Below are 16,718 nucleotides of genomic sequence, written 5' to 3'. Positions count from 1 at the left end.
GGGTTAACTAGGCTACCAGGGACATGACTGGGGGGCTAACTAGGCCACCAGGGACATGACTGGGGGGGTTAACTAGGCTACCAGGGACATGACTGGGGGGCTAACTAGGCCACCAGGGACATGACTGGCGGGGTTAACTAGGCCACCAGGGACAGGACGGGGGGGGGGGGGGGTTAACTAGGCTACCAGGGACATGACTGGGTGGGTTAACTAGGCCACAAGGGACATGACTGGGGGGTTAACTAGGCTACCAGGGACATGACTGGGGGCATAACCAGGCCACCAGGGACATGAATAGGGGGGCTAACTAGGCCACCAGGGACATGACTGGGGGGGGGGGGGGGGTTAACTAGGCGACCAGGGACATGACTGTGGGGGAGGGTTAACTAGGCCTCCAGGAACATGACTAGGGGTGATAACTAGGCCACCAGGGACATGACTGGGGGGCTAACTAGGCCACCAGGGACATGACTGGGGGGGGGTTAACTAGGCCAACCAGAGGCATCACTGGGGGTTAACTATACTAAAAGGGGCATCACTGGGGGTTAGCTAGACTACAAGGGGCATCACAGGGGGGTTGACTAGACTACAAGGAGCATCACAGGGGGGTTAACTAGACTACAAGGGGCATCACAGGGGGGTTAACTAGACTACAAGGGGCATCACAGGGGGGTTAACAAGACTACCAGGGACATCAGTAAGGGGTTAACTACAGCTACCAGGGGCATCAATGGAGGTTAACTCTGGTTATAGGGCATCACCAAGGATTCACATCAGGTACAAGGGGCATCAAAGAGAGTTAACTACAATAGCAGGGGCACTAGGGGAACAATACTTTTCCTTGCCCCGGGTGCTGCAAACCCATGCTTTTAACTGCTGCGGACGGTATGCGGCCCTCTAATGATTTTATTAATGCCTGACCGGCCCTTGACATGGAAAAGGTTCCCCACCCCTGGTTTAGGCAATCACTAGCCGTCGGCCGTGCATTGCTATTACATGCAGTGATGAGTGGTCGGTGGCTGATGACTTTAGTTTGCCTAAAGAAACGATCAGCCAATGATCTTTTCATCGGCTAATTGTTGTCTCTATTACACAAAGTTATAATCAGCCCTTAGAGTTCGGCTTGCTACCCCCTATCCTATAGATTGGGCATAAAAAGCTAATTTAGGAATATCCCTTTAACCCCTTCAAGACTGAGCCCATTGATGCACGGATGTCCGGGCCAAATTAGTGCAATGTTTCTCCCCGATCTTCTAAGAGCCTTTTATTTTTCCACCTACAGGGCTGGTTGGGGTGTCATTTTTTGCTATAGAAAAAATAGAAATGGATCCACAGCTCCAATAAAATGTAGAAAATTTATTGAAACATAAATAAAAAATAACAAAGTGATAAAAATCGCGCCGTCGCGTTTCGGGTGTAACCCTTAGTCATGTCATTTTTTGCACCATGATGACACCCCATAATATCTTAATAACATATTGGTGTCACAGAAAATTTTTGATTGCTTTTTACTAATTTTTTTCTGATATACATTTAAAAAAAATCAGCAATCCTGGTGTGTTTTTTTTCCCATTTACAGCGTTCACCATGCTGGAACATTAATGTAATATTTTAATAGATCGGACAAATCCGCACGCTATGATGTATAATATAATTTCTTTATTTATTTATTTTTATATTTTTATTTTTATAATGGGCAAGGAGGTATATTAATCTTTTATGGGGGGGGGGTATAAGTTTTTTTAATACTTTTAAAAGCTTTTTTTATTACACTTTTTTTAAAAACACATATTTCACAGTAAAATATGCAATCATTAGAATCCCGCCGTGCTCAGTGTGCTGCTTTGAGAGAATGGGAGAGCGCGTGCCTGTCCACTCCCTCTCCTCTCCGCTCAAAGAATGAACATGTTCATTCTTTGAGCGGAGAGCGGTGGCAGCGGACAGGCACGCGCTCTCCCATTCGCTCAAAGCTGCACACTGAGCACGGCGGGATTCTAATGATTGCATATTTTACAGTGAAATATGCGTTTTAAAAAAAAGTGTAATAAAAAAAAGCTTTTAAAAGTATTAATAGTATCCACCGCGGAATTGCGCCGTGTTTGCTCAGTGTGAACCGGCCGTCAGTGTCACCTAGGAGAGACTTCATGACAGTTGGCCCCCATCTCCAGCTTTCATGAAACCCCGCCTAGTCGACATTGTCCACCTGCTGAAATAAAGCTATTTTAGAGTAGAAAGAAGACGCAGGACGCATGTGAACCTATCCTAACCTAGCCTTACAGATGATTTACTTCTCTGCAGGTGGTCAGAACCCGCAGCATCAAGGCCGAAATATGGAAGGAAGGGAAGGAAGAAATCTTTCATCACTTCTGCAAGGCAAGTATGCTGCTCAGTTAATTTCAGCAGTTGGAAGAAACTGAGTAATAAATTGTGGGGTGCTTTTTTGTCCTATTACATTTTGTGAAAATGCAGAAGTGTGTCCCAAAAGAGATCACTCTTTTTGGACATACTTCTGCATGCTTCTACCCACCGCTGGTCTTTGTCCGAGTGACAGCATATGCCTACAGTAGAGATGTGTCTATTTCTTGCACAACTCCATAAGGTCAGTGCGTCTATCTATCACTGGAATAGACACACTAGCCTACTACGTTATTGCACCAGGAGGCGCCCCTCTCTTTTTGTTTTTTGTTTTTATTTTGTGAAAATGAAATGATCCAAATAACATCCAAACTAGGTCAAGTCCTTAGTTAAATACAGATTAACTTTCCATCATACCATCTATGCCCTAATATTTACGTATATGAGGGCACAATTAGGATGGAGTTACTGGACACATTAAACTGGGTGATAAAAGAGGGGTAGGGTGCAGAAAAGTGACAGACTAAGATATAGGATAATATTAAAAAAACAAAAATATTACTGTGTGTCTGAATCTAATAAATGAAGCTTAGTGTGTGGTAGTCTTCTGTGCATCAGCAAATTCTGCCAAAGGGAGGTATATCAGAACCACCAACTAGTGAACCTATAGTGCATCTGCAAATATTTATTACTGTCTAGTTCCTATAGATGCATGGCATTATCTTTCTGGCATCAATCCTTGAATAGCATATTTACTGATTAGTCGTTCAATTGTCTTTTCCATCCGGCCTTGCTCCAGCACATACAGTTAAAGAGGACCTGTCAGCTCCCGACCCCCCGCTAGAGCCCCCTATACTCACCTGATCGCGCCGGTTCCTGCTTCTTGATCCGGTCCGGTGACAAAGATTTCCCTTTAAGCCTCCTCTGTGTTTTCATATAGTAATTGGGCTCCCTTGTATCCCCATAAAGTAGTTGGGCCTACCCTGTATCACCATATAGTAGCTGGGCCTAGCCTGTACCCCCATAGAGAGAGTTCATTTTATTATTACTTGTGCTTTGTGCTTCTGGATGATAATACAATGTTTTTATCAATCCTAACATTCCCCGCCCTATTCCAAATGACTTTAGTACCTCCTATAGGTAGCCCCATTACACCCTGTTGACTGTCTTGGTGGCATCCAGCAACAGGATGGAGCATTTGTTTGCTAGTGAATACTTTAAGAATGTTGTTGTGCACTGTTCTTCCTGGCGTTAACTCGTCTTTTCCAACATTCTTCCTAGAACTTTCTCAAATATCTTTACGCCCGTGTTTAACAGTGAGATGGGACGGTAGGATCTGATCTCTTTTGGGTCCCTTCCTTTTTTCCTTAAAGTGTTAAAACTAAATTTGTTATTTTTTTGTGTTAATTTATATGTATTTTTTTTATTTTTTTACATGTACGGAAATATGAAAAATTAATGATCTAGTTTTTCCTATTTCCCAGTGATGGCCCCTAGCAGAAAACTGCTGGTAAAAGTACACCTGAAATACGGCTGTGCTGAAAAAAGAGGCAGTCTCTGCTCAACTGCTGTGACATCATCACCTCCCTCCTCTTTTCACAAGGGAACAAAGAGGGGAAAGGTGCTATTATGTGTACTGTTGGGCAGCGCCATTTTGTTGTTGTCTGCACGGCAGTACAGCTAGAAGAAGCATGTCCCTAGCCGATAATACACCTCAACCTGCTGCAGAAGCACATACAGCTCACCTGCCCGCACTCACCTCTCGCACTTTTCACCGCACATCCCCCGCATGCACATTAGTATTGTTGTTACACTCATAGAGACAGCTCATTCCTGTACACTTGGGATTAGCAAATTTGCATCAGTAGTGAAATGCTTCGCTATGCTCGGCCGTCAACCGGCTGCATTTGAGCTCTGCTCCAGGTGTCTGGAAAATCTTGGTACAGCTCTGGGGAACTTCTCCCAGGGCTGTATCCAGCTTTTCCAAACACCTGGAGCAGAGCTCAAATGCAGCCGGCTGACGGCCAAGCATAGCAAAGCATTTCACTTCTGCTGCACATTTGGTCATCCTTAACCCCTTAGTGACCGCCATGCTGCCTTTTCACGGCGGCCACTAATAGGCTTTATTCTGATGCGTATACCTTTTAACGGCGTACGCATCGGAACGAATTGCCGCCCGGCGGCGGCAGCAGCGGAGGATTCTCCGTTCTGGGCAGTTTAACCCGTTAAATGCCCCTGTCAAACCATGACAGCGGCATCTAACGGGTTCCGGTCGGCGCCGTGGGTCACTTACGTGATCGCGATGCCCCGCGGTGCCGTGCGGTCCTCCGATGTCTCCATGGTGATCCCGGGGTCCTAATGAAGGTCCCCGGGGTCACCATGGAGATGCCTCATGCTGACAGAGGTGCCTGTGGCTATTGCCTGTCAGCATGAGGCTTGATACAATACATTGCAATACATCAGGTACTGCAATGTATTGTATCAGTGATCTAAGTATTTTACACTAGTGTACAGTAATGTACACTTGTGTAAAAGTAAAAAAAAAAGTGAAAAAAAAATGTGCACCAAACACAACACAGCCGCCCCCCAGCCCCCCTCAATAATAAAGATGCATTACATTCCCTATACCCAATAAAACGTGACATAAAAGTGATCAAAAACACAAATCCTATACATATTTGGTATCGTTACGTCCGTAACGACCTAATCTATAAAACTATATCAATAATTACACCGCACGACACATGCTGTAAAAAAAAAATACCAGTACCAGAATAGCTGTATTTTATCAATCCACTTTAGAAAATACGTCATAAAAGAGATCAAAAAGTCATATACATATAAAACTTGGTATCAATAGAAACTACAGATCTTCCCGCAAAAAAATAAGCCCCAAACCAGCTTTGTCGCGCAAAAGATAAGAACGCTATGGATCTTGCAATGTGGTAGCAGTTTTTGTGGGTTTTGGCTAGGGAGATAGTTTCTATTGCGCCAAAGTGATAATAGTTAAAAAAAACCTATACAAATGTGGTATCGCCGTAACCGTAGTGACCCAGAGAATACATGTATTATGTTATTAGTGACCGCTGATATGAATTTTTACGACGATCACTAATGGGCTCTATTCTGCTGCCATCAGCTCTTTATGGCGATGGTGCAGAATAGTTCAGCGGCGTTGGTAATGCCCGCAGCCCCCTCCTCTCAGCTATTGGAGGTCACTGAGAAGTCGGGGCAGAGTGTGGGCTCAGTCCCGGCCAGTCCCCTCACCGGCGATCGCCGTTATTATCAGTATAACGGCGGCCACCGGTAACGGGTATTGCCAGCGCAGCTGAACGCTTTCATCTCTTTTCACAGTGAATCCACAGTGAGAGGAGATGAGAACATGTCCCCCCCCCCTGTCCCCAGAATTAACCCTAATGACCTGGTCACTGACCCTCCCCGGGCGGCCATCTGATCCAAGATGGCCGCCGCCATCACTGTGAACAGACTCTGTTCACAGTGATGAAATTTCTAAAAATGATCAAAGCTCCATTCTCTTCACCACCAGAGGTGGCAGAGAGCATGGGGCAATTATCGGGGACCACCCGGTGTGGTCCCAGTACAAGCGATCAGCGGTATATACTATATACCACTGATCGCTTGTTCCAAATGGTGCCGGCACTTTTTTACCCGTCACCAAAGTCAAGTGCCCTGGATTACCCGTAACCACCCTGGATTACCTGTAACCACCCCAGATTACCTGTAACTACCCCAGATTACCCGTAACCCCACCCCAGATTACCCATAACCACCCCAGATTACCTGTAACCACCCCAGATTACCTGTAACCACCTCAGATTGCCCGTCACCACCCCAGATTGGCCACCACCTCCCCAGATTGACCGTCACCTCCCCAGATTGCCCGTAACCACCCAGATTGCCCGTAACCCCCCCAGACTGCCCGTAACCCCACATATTGCCCGTAACCATCCCAGACAGCCCATAACCATCGCAGACAGCCCGTAACCATCGCAGACAGCCCGTAACCATCGCAGACAGCCTGTAACCACCACAGATTGCCCGTAACCACCACACCCCAAGATGAATTCTTTGAGGGGTGTACTTTCCTAAATGGGATGATTTTGGGGGGTTTCTATTCTGCTGACACTACAGGGGCGCTGCAAACGCACCTGGCGCCAACTGGAAATGCTAATTGGGGCTCCTTCCCTTCTGAGGCCTGCTTTGTGTCCATACAGTGGTTTATGCCCACATATGGGCTACCATTGTACTCAGAAGAACCTGCGTTACAAAATTTGGGGTGCATTTTCTCTCATGTTTATTATGAAAATTAGATACTTTAATCTTATATTATTGGAAAATTTCTATTTTCCATTTTTTTCCGGCCTAATTGTGAATACTTTCCTCCAGCCCTTGTAGGGTTAAAATGCTCATTATACCCCTAGATTAATTCTTTAAGGTGTCTAGTTTCCAAAATGGGGTCACTTATGGGGTTTTCCAGTATACAAGCCTCCTAAATCAACTTAAAAAAAGAACTGGACCCTAAAAAAAAAATCAGTTTGGGAAATTTTATGAAAATTTCATAATTTGCTGATACACTTCTAAGCCCCGTAACACCCTAAAAAAGTGAAATGTGTTTACGAAATGAAGCCAGAATAAAGAGGACATATTGATAATGTGACTTACTAACTAATTTATGTGATACGACTTTCTTTTTTTTAGAAGCAAAGAATTTCAAAGTTCGTAAAGTGAAAATTTTTCAAATTTTTTATCATATTTTGATGTTTTTCACAAAATACACACAAGACAGTGACCAAATTTTGCCACTAACATAAAGTACCATATGTTAGGAAAAAACAATCTTAGAATCGCTAGCATACATTAACCCCTTGCCGCAAAATGACGTTTGGGGAACGTCATGTAAAGTAGGTAGTTAATGCAACATGACGTTCCCCAAACGTCATGTTGTTCCTGCCTCCCCCCGCTGTCGGTAAGTAAGATCGGGCAGCGGGAGGAGGCAGTACCACACCACATTCTCCCGCTGCCTCTGCCCGGAGGGGAGCCGCTCTCCCCCCGGGCAGTTAACCCCATAAACCCCGCGGTCGATGCGACCGCAGCGTCTATGGGGGAGATGTCATGTTTGCCGCCAATCGGGCGGCGGGAGGAGGCTGCAGCACGTTGCCTTTTCCCGCCGCCACTGTCACTGTGTCCCCCGACCCCCTTCCCTTGCCGCCGGTACCGGAGATTGCCGCTATCAACGTTATAATGGCAATCTCCGGTATCGGCGCCGCCGACAGCTTTCATCTCCCCCCACCGTGGATTCACGGGAGATGAAAATGTAATAATCAGACCCCAGATCAGCCCCCCTAGTGCCCCGATCACTAACCCGCTCCCTCCCCGGGCGGCCATCAAATCCAAGATGGCCGCCCCCATCCCTGCGAACAAACGATGTTTGTTCGCAGGGATGGAAATGAAAAAATGATCAAAGCCCCATGCTCTCCGCCACCGGATCAGCTCTCCGCTGATCGCCTGTTCCCAGTGCTTCCGGAACTTTTTATCCCCTGTCACAATAAATCATTGGTGACAGGGGATAAAAAGTGTTACAGTGTCGCCCCCCAAGTCGCCCCCCACCCCCCCAGTCACCCCCGTCCCCCAGTCACCCGCCCTTCCCCATATACTCACCGGATCCACGGAGCTCCTTCCTCCTCGACGTCCTGACTGCTTCTGATGTCCGCATGCGCGCCAGAAGCAGCCAGCTCTGAAAATTTAAAGTGACAGAGACCAATTTGGTCTCTGTCACTGAACTATGATTACTGTGATAGAAAATATCACAGTAATCATAGTAATACAGTGAAAATGAATGTGTAAAGTACAAAAAGTGACAAACATACAAAAAAATTTATAAAAAAATTTATTATAGTAATAATTGCAGTTTACTCCCAAATTACCCCTAACCCCCCCAGATTACCCGTAACCACCGCACGTTGCCCATAACCGCCCCAGGTTGTCCGTAATCATGCCAGATTGCACGTAACCACCGCACGTTGCCCGTAACAACCGCACATTGCCCGTAACCACCGCACGTTGCCCGTAACAACCGCACATTGCCCGTAACCACCGCACGTTGCCAGTAACAACCGCACATTGCCCGTAACCACCCAAATTACATATAAGCACTTCAGTTTATCCGTAACCAACCCAGATTGTCTGTAACCACCCCATGTTGGCCGTAACCACAGCAGGTTACCTGTAACCACCCCAGATTGTCTGTAACCACCGCAGATTACCCGTAACCACCTCCAGATTACCCGTAACCACCCCACATTACCTGTAATCTAATTTTTTTATTGTATTTTAGTAACTGCGCTATTCTAATAACTGTTTCTAGCTGCGGTTTTGCTCCAGCAAATTGGCGCTCCCTTCCTTCTGAGCTCCGCTGTGTGCCCATACAGGGGTTTATGCCCACATATGGGGTACCGTTCTACTCAGGAGAACCTGTGTTACAGATTTTGGGGTACATTTTCTCTTCTGTTCCTCGTGAAATTTAGAAATTTCCAACTAAAGGAACATATTATTGGAAAAATTCGAGTTTTTCATTTTTACTGTCTACTTTTGAATACTTTCCTCTAATACCTGTGGGGTCAAAATGGTCACCACACCCCAAGATTAATTCTTTGAGGGGTGTACTTTCCAAAATGGGGTGACTTATGGCGGGATTTTACTCCGCTGGCACTACAGGGGCACTGCAAACGCACCTGGCGCTCAGAAACTTCTTCAGTAAAATCTGCACTGAAAATGCTAATTGGCGCTCCCTTCCTTCTGATCCCTGCTGTGTGCCCATAGAGTGGTTTATGCCCACATATGGGGTACCGTTCTACTCACGAGAACCTGCATTATAAATTTTTGTGTACTTTTTTTCTCCTGTTCCTCGTGAAATTGAGAAATTTCAAACTAAACAAACATATTATTGGAAAAATTCGAGTTTTTCTTTTTTACTCTCTACTTTTAAATACTTTCCTCTAATACCTGTGGGGTCAAAATGGTCACCACACCCCAAGATGAATTCTTTGAGGGGTGTACTTTCTTAAATGTGGTCACTTTTGGGGGGTTTCTATTCTGCTGACACTACAGGGGCGCTGCAAACGCACCTGGCGCTCAGAAACTTCTTCGGAAAAATCTGCACTGAAAATGCTAATTGGTGCTCCTTCCCTTCTGAGCCCGGCTGGGTGCCCATACAGTGGTTTATGATCACATATGGGGTACCGTTCTACTCAGGAGAACCTGCGTTACAGATTTGGGCATGCAGCTTCTCCCCTATTCCTAGTGAAATTGAGAAATTTCAAACTAAACGAACATATTATTGGAAAAATTCTAGTTTTTCAATTTTACTGTCTTATTTTGAATACTTTCCTCTAATACCTGTGGGGTCAAAATGGTCACCACTCCCCAAGATGAATTCTTCGAGGGGTGTACTTTCCAAAATGGGGTGACTTTTGGGGGCGTTCTCTACTGAGGACACTACAGGGGCTCTGCAAACGCACCTGGCGCTCAGAAACTATTTTTGCAAAATCTGCACTGAAAATGCTAATTGGCGTTCTCTTCCTTCTGAGCCCTACTGTGTGGCCATACAGTGATTTATGCCCACACATGGGGTACCGTTGTACTCAGGAGAACCTGTGTTACAAATTTTGGGGTGCGGATTCTCTCATGTTCCTTGTGAAATTGAGAAATTTAAAACTAAACAAACATATTATTGGAAAAATTCAAGTTTTTCATTTTTACTGTCTAATTTTAAATACTTTCCTCTAATACCTGTGGGGTCAAAATGGTCACCACACCCCAAGATGAATTCTTTGAGGGGTGTACTTTCCAAAATGGGATTGACTTTTGGGGGGTTTCTCTTCTGCGGACACTACAGGGGTGCTGCAAACGCACCTGGTGCTCAGAAACTTCTTCAGCAAAATCTGCATTAAAAAAGCTAATTGGCGCTCCTTCCCTTATGAGACCGGCTGTGTGCCCATACAGTGGTTTACACCCACATATGGGGTACCGTTGTATACAAATTTTGGCATGCTTTTTTTCTCATGTTCTTTTTGAAAATGAGAAACTTTAGGTTACAAACACACTTGGCGGGTCTGCAGCGAGTCTCCATGCTGCGTTTTTGCAGCGAGACTCGCTGCAGATCCCGGCCCTATACTTTTAATGGCAGACAAACACGCAGCAGGGATGTACATCCCTGCTGCGAGTTTGTTTGCAGCCCACCCCATTAACCCCCCGGCCGCGGGAGCTGATACTTCACCTGATCCCGGCTCCGGCGGTTCCCGATGTCTTCAGCAAGCCGGAGCAGGGACCAGGTGAAGTATATGCTCCAGCCAGCCGCCCGCAGCCCCGGCCGCCCGATCGCCCCCCCGCAGCACCGATCGCACGCCCCCCCGCAGCACCCCCCCCGCAGCCCCGGCCGCTCGATCGCCCCCCGGCAGCACCGATCGCCAACCTGCAGCCCCCATCGGGGGGGGGCGATCGGGCGGCTGGGGCTGCAGGGGGGCGTGCAAGCGATTGGTGCTGCGGGGGGGCGATTGGGGGGGGCGTGCGATAGGTGCTGCGGGGGGGCATGCGATCGGTGCTGCGGGGGGGCGTGCGATCGGGCGGCCGGGTCTGCGGGCGGCTGGCTGGAGCATATACTTCACCTGGTCCTTGCTCCGGCTTGCTGAAGACATCGGGAACCGCCGGAGCCGGGATCAGGTGAAGTATCAGCTCCGGCGGCCGGGGGGTTAATGGGGTGGGCTGCAGACAAACTCGCAGCAGGGATGTACATCCCTGCTGCGTGTTTGTCTGCCATTAAAAGTATAGGGCCGGGATCTGCAGCGAGTCTCGTGCAAAAACGCAGCATGGAGACTCGCTGCAGACCCGCCAAGTGTGTTTGTAACCTTAATCTAAACGTATATATTATTTAAAAATTTTAATTTTCGATTTTTTTACGGCCTAATTGTGAATACTTTCCTCCAGCCCCTGTAGGGTTAAAATGCTCATTATACCCCTAGATTAATTCTTTAAGGTGTCTAGTTTCCAAAATGGGGTCACTTATGGGGGTTTTCAGTATACAAGCCTTCTAAATCCATTTAAAAAAATAACTGGTCCCTAAAAAAAATCAGTTTGGGAAATTTTCACAAAATGTGATAATTTGCTAATAAATTTCTAAGCCCCATAACACCCTAAAAAGGTAAAATATGTTTCCCAAATTATGCCAGAATAAAGAGGACATATTGGTAATGTGATTTAGTAACTAATTTATGTGCTATGCCTTCCTTTTTTAGAAGCAGAGAATTTCAGAAGTTCATAAAATGCAAAATTTTCAAATTTTTCACGATATTTTGATGTTTTTCACAAAAAATACACAAAGTAGTGACCAAATTTTGCTACTAATATAAAGTGTCATATGTGACGAAAAAACAATCTCAGAATCGCTAGCATACATTAAAGCATCACTGAGCTATAAGCGCATAAAGTGAGACACGTCAGATTTTGAAAAATGAGCCTGGTCATTAAGGCCAAAACAGGCTTTAGAGGCAAGGGGTTAAAGCATCACTGAGCTATAAGCGCATAAAGTGAGACAGGTCAGATTTTGAAAAAGGAGCCTGGTCATTAAGGTCCAAAAAGGCCCGGTCCCTAAGGGGTTAATGCACAATCATACAGGCAGCTCGTACATGCGCTCTCATACAGGCAGCTCATACATGCACTCTCATTCAGGCAGCTCATACATGCACTATTATACATGCACACTCATACAGGAAGCTCATACATGCACTCTCATACAGGCAGCTCATACATACACACTCATACATGCACACTCATACAGGCAGCTCGTACATGCACTCTCATACAGGCAACTCATAAATGCACTCTCATACAGGCAGCACATACATGCACATTCATACATGCACACTCATACAGGGAGTTCATAAATGCACTCTCATACAGGCAGCTCATACATGCACACTCATACAGGCAGTTCATACATGCACTCTCATACATGCACACTCATACAAGCAGCTCTTACATGCACTCTCATACAGGCAGCTCGTACAGTTGGGCCTACCTTTTGTCCTTTTAGAGTAGTTAGCCTATCTTGTGCCCCTATACAGTATTGGGTCCCCTCTGTATCTGCATATAGTATTAGGTGTGCCCCTATGTAGTAGCTAGGCCCCCTCTGTGCCCTATATAGTAGTTAGATCTCTTTGTGCACCCATATAGTATTTTGGTCCCCAGCAGAGATTTCTTGTACAAACCATGTAAATAAGTGACAAAGAAAGGATATTTGCTTTTCTCATTTAACCCCTTTGCATCAGTAATCTGTATATATATATATATGTTCCTACTGCACATAGCCCGTGCAGTAGGAATATATATATACGTTCCTACACTGTCGGGAGCTTTGTGATGATATGTGCTTCTCTTATTAAGTCTGGTAATGACCCCCCTACACAGGATTCATTTACAGCTTCTAGCAGACTGGGCAGAACAACACCTGAAAACTTTCCATATATCCATCTGGTCCTGGTGATGTGTTACCTGTAATGGATTTCAACACCTCTTCTAACTCATACAGTGTAATGTCCCTGTCTAATCCTACACCTGCCTCCTCCAATAGCATAGAGAGCCCAATTTTCCCAAGCATCCCCCCAAGTGTTCAATCTTATATATAATTTTGTAAAGTAATCCAAAAATTCTTGCTCAGTCCCAGCTTCATTTTGAATTGGTTGCCCTCCTTTACCACACCCTGCTCATTTGAAGTGCAGTTCCCAATGGGTAATAGCATTAGTATCTAAATGACGTAGTTCATGATGTGGTACTGGTATACAGGTAGAGCAGCATGGATAAGTGCAGTGTGATGTTGGGTTATACAGGGGAAGTAGTGATCCATACCTTTGTTGTAGTTGTCGGAAGCTGCAATCACCTTAAACAATTGTTTTTTAATACAGCTCTAAAGTGTCATAGTGGTGTGGCCAGGACACTTAAATACACTGAAGTGCCCTGGCCACATCTTATTTTGTATGGAAACCAAATTGCAGTGTTAACCTACCCTAACAGATGCTTTACTTCTCTGCAGGTGGTCAGAACCCCCAGCATCAAGGCCGAAATGTGGAAGGAAGGGGAGGAAGAAATCCTTCATCACTTCTGCAAGGCAAGTATGCTGCTCAGCGCCTCACTGGTGAGGTCCCCAGCTGTGCCCAACATCAGCACAAAACAGGGACTCCAAAGCAGAGACTACACTGATGATGACAGCCCTGCATCATCAGTGTAGGTGCTGTACAAACAGGTGGTCAAGGACCTGAATGATGTCATGATCACATGACCATGATCTTCATGGTCTGCTTGTATGTGTGTTTGAAAACTGTCAGGTAAGTAGAGGGGTGGGTAATGGAACGTTGCACTGTGGTACTTGTTTAACCCCTTCACGTCAGCCATCTGTATATATACGTTCCTATTGCACATGCCCCGTGCAGTAGGAATGTACATATACGTTCCGACTTTGACGGGGCTTTGTGATGAGAACGGGATCGCTGCAGGGACAGCGATCCTGCTCTCATCTGTGTACAGCACCGGAGATAATGAGGATCAGCTGCGATCCCGCAGCTGACCCCCATTAACCCCTTAGTGACCGCCGAAACGGCGGTCACTAATGGGCCGGTGCCGCCGCTGTATTTCATCTCCCCCCACCGTGAATCCACGGTGAGGGGAGATGAAATAAGTAAAAATCAGACCCCAGATCAGCCCCCTAGTGCCCCAGTCACTAACCCCCCCTCCCGCGGCGGCCATCGGATCCAAGATGGCCGCCGCGATCACTGTGAACAGACTAATGTCTGTTCACAGTGATCAAGCAAGAAAAATGAATGAAAACCCCATGCTCTCCGCCACCGGAGGTAGCGGAGAGCATGGGGCAGTCATCGGGACCCCCCCTGTGGGGTCCCGGTACAAGCGATCAGCGGTATATACTATATACCGCTGATCGCTTGTGCCATGTGCCGCCGGCACTTTTTATCCCCTGTCACCATGAATGATTGGTGACAGGGGATAAAAAGTGATGTCCCCCCACCCCCCAAGTCGCCCCCCACCCCCCCTGTCACCCCCGTCCCCCAGTCACCCCCCCTTCCCCATTTACTCACCGGATCCACGGAGCTCCTTCCTCCTCGACGTCCTGGCTGGTTATGAAGTGCGCATGCGCTCCACAACCAGCCAAGCTCTGAAAATTTTAAGTGACAGAGACCAATTTGGTCTCTGTCACTGAACTATGATTACTGTGATAGAAAATATCACAGTAATCATAGTAATACAGTGAAAATGAATGTATAAAGTACAAAAAGTGACAAACATACAAAAAAATAAAACACACACTTTTTATTATAGTAATAATTACAGTTTACTCCCAAATTACCCCTAACCCCCCCCCCCCCCAGATTACCCGTAACCACCGCAAGTTGCCCGTAACCACCGCACGTTGCCCGTAACCACCCCAGGTTGTCCGTAATCACGTCAGATTGCACGTAACCCCCCAGATTACCCGTAACCACCACACGTTGCCCATAACCACCGCACGTTGCCCGTAACCACCGCACGTTGCCCGTAACCACCACACGTTGCCAGTGACCCCCTCCAGATTGTCCGTTATCACCCCAGATTGCCTGTAACCACCCCAAATTACATGTAACCACCCCAGATTAGCTATAAGCACTTCACTCTATCCGTAACAATTCTAGATTGTCTGTAACCCCTCCAGGTTGCCCCTAACCACCGCAGGTTGGGCATAACCACCCCAGATTGCCCGTAATCATGCCAGATTACATGTAATCCCCCAGATTGCACGCAACCACTGCAGGTTGCCTCTGACCACCGCACCTTGCCTCTGACCACCGCACATCGCCTCTGACCACCGTACGTCGCCTCTGACCACCGCACGTCGCCTCTGACCACCGCACATCGCCTCTGACCACCGCACGTCGCCTATGACCACCGCACCTTGCCTCTGACCACCGCACGTCGCCTATGACCACCGCACATCGCCTATGACCACCGCACCTTGCATCTGACCACCGCACCTTGCCTCTGAGCACTGCACCTTGCCTCTAACCACCCCAAATTGCCAGTGACCCCCTCCAGATTGCCCGTAACCACGCCAGATTACAGGTACCCACCTCAGATTACCTATTAGCACTTCAGTTTATCCGCAACCACCCCAGATTGTCAGTAACCACAGCAGGTTGCCTGTAACCATACCAGATTGTCTGTAACCACAGCAGGTTGTCCGTATTCACCCCACGTTGCCCATAACCACCCCAGGTTGCCTCTAACCACCCCAGGTTGCCTCTAACCACACCAGGTTGCCTGTAACCACCCCAGGTTGCCGTAACCACAGCAAGTTGCCTGTGACCACCCCATGTTGACCGTATCCACCCCAGATTATCCGTAACCACCCCAGATTACCCGTAACCACCCCAGACTGCCCGTAACCACCCCAGACTGCCCGTAACCACCCCAGACTGCCTGTAACCACCCCAGACTGCCCGTAACCACCCCAGACTGCCCGTAACCACCTCAGACTGCCCGAAACCACCTCTAGATTACCCGGAACCACCCCAGATTACCCGGAACCACCCCACATTACCTGTAATCTAATTTTTTTTATTGTATTTTAGTAACTGCGCTATTCTAATAACTGTTACTAGCTGCGGTTTTGCTCCAGCAAATTGACGCTCCTTCCCTTCTGAGCCCTGCTGTGTGCCCATACAGTGGTTTATGCCCACATATGGGGTACCGTTGTACTCAGGAGAACCTGCGTTACAGATTTTGGGGTACATTTTTTATCCTGTTCCTTGTGAAATTTAGAAATTTCAAACTAAACCAACATATTATTGGAAAAATTCAAGTTTTTCATTTTTACTGGCCAATTTTGAATACTTTCCTCTAATACCTGTGGGGCCAAAATGCTCATCCTACCCCAATATGAATTCTTTGAGGGGTGTACTTTCCGAAATGGGGTGACTTTTGGGCGGATTCTATTCTGTAGACACTACAGGGGCTCTGCAAACGCACCTGGCGCTCAGAAACTTCTTCAGAAAAATCTGCAGAGAAAATGCTAATTGGCACTCCTTCCCTTCTGAGCCCGGCTGTGTGCCCATACAGTGGTTTATGCCCACATATGGGGTACCGTTCTACTCAGGAGACCCTGCGTTACAGATTTTGGGGTGAATTTTCTCTCCTGTTCCTCGTGAAATTGAGAAATTTCCAACTAAAGGAACATATTATTGGAAAAATTCGAGTTTTTCATTTTTACTGTCTACTGTTGAATACTTTCCTCTAATACCTGTGGG

General features: G+C 46.8%; 1 protein-coding gene across 1 annotated transcript in view; it reads left to right on the top strand.

Annotated features, from left to right (window-relative positions):
* LOC138783466 (NFX1-type zinc finger-containing protein 1-like) overlaps nt 1-16,718 on the top strand; it is a 156,086-nt gene that overhangs the window by 25,809 nt on the left and 113,559 nt on the right. Inside the window, exons 4-5 of the mRNA XM_069958189.1 lie at nt 2,299-2,373; nt 13,460-13,534. Coding sequence (XP_069814290.1) covers nt 2,299-2,373; nt 13,460-13,534 — 150 coding nt within the window. The remainder of the gene's footprint in view (nt 1-2,298; nt 2,374-13,459; nt 13,535-16,718) is intronic.

The sequence above is a fragment of the Dendropsophus ebraccatus genome, chromosome 2 (assembly GCF_027789765.1).
Source record: "Dendropsophus ebraccatus isolate aDenEbr1 chromosome 2, aDenEbr1.pat, whole genome shotgun sequence".
Taxonomy (NCBI): domain Eukaryota; kingdom Metazoa; phylum Chordata; class Amphibia; order Anura; family Hylidae; genus Dendropsophus; species Dendropsophus ebraccatus.
This window is presented reverse-complemented; position numbering and strand designations above follow the sequence as displayed.